The sequence below is a fragment of the Mytilus galloprovincialis genome, chromosome 11 (assembly GCF_965363235.1).
Source record: "Mytilus galloprovincialis chromosome 11, xbMytGall1.hap1.1, whole genome shotgun sequence".
NCBI lineage: Eukaryota > Metazoa > Mollusca > Bivalvia > Mytilida > Mytilidae > Mytilus > Mytilus galloprovincialis.
In genome coordinates, this window is record NC_134848.1 from 12501324 (window position 1) to 12508241 (window position 6918).

At 33.7% G+C, this 6918-nt stretch overlaps 1 protein-coding gene across 1 annotated transcript; it reads left to right on the forward strand.

The window, feature by feature from the left end:
* The first annotated feature begins 2037 nt into the window (after positions 1-2037).
* LOC143050999 (uncharacterized) lies at positions 2038-6689 on the forward strand. Its single transcript, XM_076224075.1, has 3 exons — positions 2038-2458; positions 4498-4560; positions 6527-6689. The coding sequence occupies exons 1-3, from the start codon at positions 2038-2040 to the stop codon at positions 6625-6627; spliced, it is 585 nt and encodes a 194-aa protein (XP_076080190.1). The 3' UTR covers positions 6628-6689.
* The last annotated feature ends 229 nt before the right edge of the window (positions 6690-6918 follow it).

The following is a 6918-nucleotide window of genomic DNA, read 5'->3' on the forward strand; positions in this document are numbered from 1 at the left end:
ACATTTCATTTCCTATTATGGGCATACATATAACAGTATCATCAATTTAACGATACAACACAAACAATGAGATAAAAAACTAAGAAACATAAAAAAGAAAAATTGTATGTTCTTAAAATATATATAGAAAAATTATATTATTATGCACATGTGGTTGATACAAACAAAAAACCAGTCAAACATAGATAGCCATAACAAACCATCAGTAAGTGGCTTCTCCCCCCAAAAAACAAAATATACTAAAAAACGTAAGCATACTGTGTCAGCAGCAAATAGGAAAACATTATGGTATTCTAAAGGAGGGTGGCATTAGTGGTTGATAAGTTATGTACCATAGGCATGTCAATTTACCGTTTCAGAATCTAAAGCACCATGTGTAATTCCATTGTTCGTAACTCAAAATAAAAATAACGTTATGTCATTGGTTAAATTTCCATTGTTTATGACATATTTAATCAATCAGGACGTTTTGGTGTACACTTTTGAATATATTACACAGGATGCATTCGATTCTGAAACGGTGAATAAGGTGTAAATGTTTCGTTCCTATCTGTACTAAAACCAACATGGTAGAATCATAGGTAACTTGAATGTAGTTGAAACTACTGCCTTAAGGATAAAACAGAACATTAAAATAAATTATGTATTAAGTATCCTAAAGAATAATATTAAAAAAAAATAATCAGCTTGTATATATAAGGATCGGGAACGGATATGTTTATAGACGGAAAAACAGGCGACAACAAAGGTAAGGAAATATTATTCTGCAATACTGTAAACCAACTGATTCATTTATTTTCGCGAGCGATTTATTTTCGCGACCTGCGAGAGTAGAAAAATAACGCGAATATAGATCTTCACGAATTAAGAAGACTTTGATCTTTTCTTATTAAATAACATCAAGTAAATAAGAAAATTGTGAAAAGAAATATCCGCGAAGTGGACTAAAAAGAGTAAAACGCTAACTAAAGTATCCGCGAAAATAAGATGGTTTACAGTTTACAATTGTAAATTTAGACGATCTTACTTGTAATTGAAACTAAGAACAAACGCTTTCATTTCTAAAAAACGTGTTTAAAAAGCAAAGGTATTAAATACTGAAACAAGATACACACAATTTAAGGATATACATAAGTGAGGGTTATTTTAGGAGTAGTGGGTTATTGTTATTTAGTGTTCACCACATTTTTTTATGTTGTTTCTTCCTATACAGAAAAAATATTACAGTTATTTCTTTTAATTTAATTCTAAATTCCATTTAAAATCGGAGAAAATCACGGAACAATGTTAATGACGTCACGGTAACATGACAAAATTAATTCTATGAGCTGATAGACAGCACTGCCAACCAATCAGAAGACGTGTTACATCCACAATTTTTGGTCAGATATTGTTTTCTTTGTTTTTTGTTCTATGAGACAAGGTATAGAATATTGCCCGTTATCACCCGTTTTCAAAGAAAAACTTCAATAACTAATATGAATATTGTCATATTTATAAATAAACTGTTTACAAAAAAAAAAAAAAATGTATTATTAAATTAATATTAAGACTTTTCTTCCTCAAGAATATATTACCTCAGTTGTATTTTGGCAAAACGTTTAGAAATTTACGTATTCAATGCTCTGCAACTTCGTACTTTATTTGGCCGATTTACTTCTTTTGGATTAGAGCGTCACTGATGAGTCTTTTGTAGACGAAACGCGCGTCTGGCGTAAATATAAAATTTTATCCTGGTATCTATGATGAGTTTGTTACACAAAAAGGTAAAAGTCCTAGTTGGATTTTTTCCCTACATTTTTTATTAGTAAATATCTCAAAACGAAGTCTCTTGACCAATTTATAGAATAATTTTTGGCTTATTCTGTTTCTCAACTGAAGGTCTTCTGACTTAAACAAACAATTTCAAATTTTTGATATTTTTTTTAGATTTACCTAAGTACATTATTGATTACATTATTTTTGTATTCTTATCCGCTTACTTTTTATTATTGCGGTAACGTAACATTTATGAAAAGTAGTTATTGTTGTAAATAGATGGCGTATTTCAAACTGACCATTCTTGTCATCAAGACTTTCATTGGATTTACGCATGTTAGCTGTCTAACATTTCCCCCACCAGGACCGGGAATAGGATTTCCACCAGGACCGGGAATAGGATTTCCACCAGGACTGGGAACAGGATTTCCACCAGGACCAGGAACAGGATTTCCACCAGGACCGGGAATAGGATTTCCACCGGGATTTCTACAACCACCGGGAATAGGACAACAATTTGGCACATTTTTTCCAGCTGAAACGGATTTTGATACGGATGACAGTGAAGTATTACTTGTCCAAGACAATGGAATAATAGATAATGGTGTTGGCGTCGGAAATGGCGGCGGTGGAGGTCTTGGCGCCGGCTTGGGAGCTGGATTGTCATCGTTGTTGGGCTTGTTATTGTTGCCATTTATATGTAAGTAATACTGTAACAAATAATTACAAAGGGAGCAACTATTTTACTTCAAAAGGGGTGGGGAGAGGTTTAACTAGATAGTGGGATTGGCGGAGGTCTCGGCGACAACATGGGAAAGGATTATCATCGTTGTTGGCCTTGTTATTGTTGCCATTTATATGTAAGTAATACTGTAACAAATAATTACAAAGAGAGCAACTATTTTACTTCAAAAGGGGTGGGGAGAGGTTTAACTAGATAGTTGGATTGGAGGATGTCTTGGCGACAACTTGGGAGGAAGATTTTCGTCGTTGTTGGTCATGTTATTGTTGCCATTTATATGTAAGTAATATTGTAACAAATAATTACAAAGGGAGCAACTATTTTACTTCAAAAAGGGTGGGGAGAGGTTTAACTAGATAGTTGGATTGGCGGATGTCTCGGCGACAACTTGGGAGGAAGATTTTCGTCGTTGTTGGTCATGTTATTGTTGCCATTTATATGTAAGTATTACTGTAACAAATAATTACAAAGGGAGCAACTACTGTTAACCAACTAATACTAGCGAGCGATTTAGTTTGCGACTTTTGCGAGTAGAATAATAATGCGAACCTAAAAAGATCATATATGAATATGAATTTTAAAGTATTTAACTACATCAAGTTAATCAGATAATCGAGAAATTGAATCCCCGCGAAATGAACTAGAAAGGGCTAAACGCGAAATAAAGTATCCGCGAAAATAAGTTTAAGGTATTTAAATTAAAAAAAGGAAGGGGAATGTAACAGTTGTTTGTTCTTGTTTCTTTTTATACCCTATAGAGTATGGGTAAAATCTAAATTCCGAATATGATTTGTCATCCCATAAGGGGTCAGAATAATTTTAGAAAAATCAGACTCCACCCCGTTGACGGTCCTTCCAAAACAACGTCTTGCGTTCAAAAATGGATTTTTGTTTGAAACCTTAATAGCATTCCCCCATTGTGATTTGCATACGTCTCAACTCGGCCGATTCCGTACAAGAGTAGCGGATTCTACCGAGGATTGCCGAATGTATCTGTTTGGTGAACGGCTAGGGAGAGGTTCTTGCTTATCAACGTTTATACATTTGCATTTCGAATTCCGAATATCTGGCAAAAATTCCACAACTAGATGATCTAACATCCGTAACAGATCATCGTCTCTCAGTTTTGACTTTTCTGCCGTTGTTCGTTTTGATCAATTGGTTGGTTGCAATCGGCAATCCTCGGGTGACTGCTACTCCTTTGAGGAACGAAATCGACCAAATTGCTTTTCTAACATCCTGAGGAAAATTTGTCAGGACAAAAACAAAATAATAAATAATAAAAAGGTAGATTTTGCATAATTGGAATAATCAAGCAATCATTGGAAAAGATCTGATATCACAAAAATTTTAAAAATACAAATACACAAACATTTAGTTTGTTTTACCGAAATATGGACATATCTTTGATAATTTATTTAGAAATGATTAAGCTATTTATCTAAAATTGAACATTGTCCTTGTTCAATAGTCTACCATATCTTATTTTTTTCCAAAACAAGTTAAGATATCTGCAGTATAAATGTTATTGCACGATTAGAAAAATAAATAGGCAACCATATTTAAAGTCCCAAAACATAAATTCCTTAGTAAAGTTTAAAGTTCTGTTGAAGGTTTTCAAAATGTAAAGCCACAAACAATATAAACTCCGAGGACCATTCAAAACGGAAAGTCCCTAATAAAATGGCAGAATCAAAAGCCCCAAAACATCAAACAAATAGATTACTACCGTCATATTCCTGACTTTGTACAGGCATTTTACTATGAAGAAAATGGTGTATTAAACCTGGTTTTACAGGTAGATAAACCTCTAACTTGCATCACAATCGCATAAAATTCCATTATATTGACAACGATGTGTGAAAAAAAACGAACGGATATATCATATAAAAATGTCAAAAATAGGGGTATATTAGTCCACATTGTGCTGCAATCCTAATCACTGTCATAAAAACATCTTGACTAGTTATTCTCAAAATTAATTGATTATATTGTAGTTAATAGACTCAACTCGGGACCAGCTCCAGCTCCAGTTCAACCAGTCATAATAGTCCAACCAGGTATGTACAAAAACGAGAGGCAAAAGACCAGAGAGGCATTCAATACTACAGTGAAACCTGTTTAAACCGAATCTCTTCGGAACTTAAGATTTTGTTCGGTTTTGACCGATGTTCGGTTTTATCAGGTTCATAACGCATACAATTTGATATGACGGTGCTTAAGAACATGTTTGATTTAAACAGGTTTTCAGTTTATGCAGGATTCAGTTTAGCCAGGTTTCACTGTATTAGATATAATAAGAAGTGGTAGTAAGGCCAATGGGACAACTCTCCATGCAGGTCACAATTTGTAACAGTAAACCATTATAGGTCAATGTACAGTCTTCAACACGAAGTCTCGGCTCACAACGAACAGCTAGCTATGAAAGGCCTAAACTATTCACACGGGATAACCAACAGTCACATATATATAGAAAAGAGAGCAGCATCCAAAAACGACAACTACAGAACATCCTGCATTATCACATACGCGACACGACAGATGCCACATGTAGTGCAGAATCTGCTCACCCTTCCGGAGCACCTGAGATCATCCCTAGTTTTTGGTGGGGGTTCATGTTGCTTATTCTTTAGTTTTCTTTGTTGTGTCATGTGTACTATTGTTTGTCTGTTTGTCTTTTTCATTTTTAGCCATGACGTTGTCAGTTTATTTTCGATTTATGAGTTTGACTGTTCCTCTAGTGTATTTCGTCCCTCTTTTAGGACAGGCACAATCAAATGCAACGGGGTCAAATGTTTTAAATGTTTGTTGTCTCTTTGACACATAACCGATTTACATTCTCAATTAAGGAATGACTGTAATAGTTTTTCTGCCTATGAAGAAATAGCATAAAAAATGGGGTACACACTGAATAACACACGTACCGGGTTATTTTAAAGTGTGCACCTTATTTTCAACGTTATTTCGAATAGGCTGAAAAATGTTACAGTAATTTCTGATAATTTAATTCTTAATTCCATTTAAAACTGGAGTAAATCATGAAAAAAGTCGATGAAGTCACGGTAACTTGACAAAATTATGTCAATGAGCTGATACACAAATCGACGTCAGGCAATCAGAAGACGCGTTACATCCAGAATTAAATTATTTTGATATAATAGGTATCAATCGTCAATATTTTCTGAAATAATAACATGTAAACTTGCTTTCACTAACACGATCTAACGTACGCCAATGGAGGCCTACTTAAACTTTTCACTATTTTAGAAAGAACAATTTTCATTGGCTAATATGTACATCTCATTATGATACGTTATTTTGATTGGCTAACATGTACATCACATTATGATGCGTTATTTTGATTGGCTAACATGTACATCACATTATGATACGTTATTCTGATTGGCTAACATGTACATCATATTTTGATGCGTTATTTTGATTGACTAACATATACATCAATCTAGATTCCTTCTGAAATTAACATTCATTGCACAATGAAATGTACTATTCACTGAGACACGAAGTATCACAATGAATTGCATAGGTAAATTAGTGAAAAATAAAAATAAATCGTGTTTTCATGATCCTATCGAAAAATGTAATAATGAATGCTTCTTTTTGTAATTCCCTAGTGTTGTAAAAGCGTTAACCGTGCGTACATGTTTTGAACGAAGCGCTTCATACAATATATACTTCGGTCAACGCTTTTAGACTCCAATGAATTTACAAAAAGCATTCAATTCTTATCAGATATCAAGTCAATTTCAAAACAGTATAAACAATCTACTACATCCGAATAAAACACTATGTCATTTCATTATTGTCTTGCTGTCAAAAAAAAGCTGAACTCCAATGAAAATTCAAATCGGTAAGTCCCTTATTCAATGGCAAAATCAAATTCTAAAACTCATAAAACGAATGGATAACAACTGTCATATTCCTGATTTGGAACAAGCATTTTTTATGTGGAAATACCCAAATATGAAACAAAGAAGCACATATTTGTTTTTTTTTCTATTTCAGCTACTGCTGGTGCGACAGCTGCAGCCACCACCGTTGCAGCTATGACTACTGTAGCTGTAACTACAACTATGGCTACTACAACTGAGGTCAAAGAACCGTAAATATAAACTGCGATAACAGGTGTGCAAAACGACATTGTAAATCTACCTAATGTGTGTTTTAATGCGAATATCAATAATTATTAATCTGTTATATTTCCTTGTTTATATGCACGAATCAAATAATATGTTGAAAATTCTTCAAAAAGTAGAATACCAAAAACTGTGGATTCGTTTCTTTTTATGAATATCAGTATTCGTGGATATCTAATTTCGTAAAACGAATGGAAAACAGCTGTCATATTCCTGACTTGATACAGGTACTTCCTTTTGCAGAATATTGTGCACTAAACC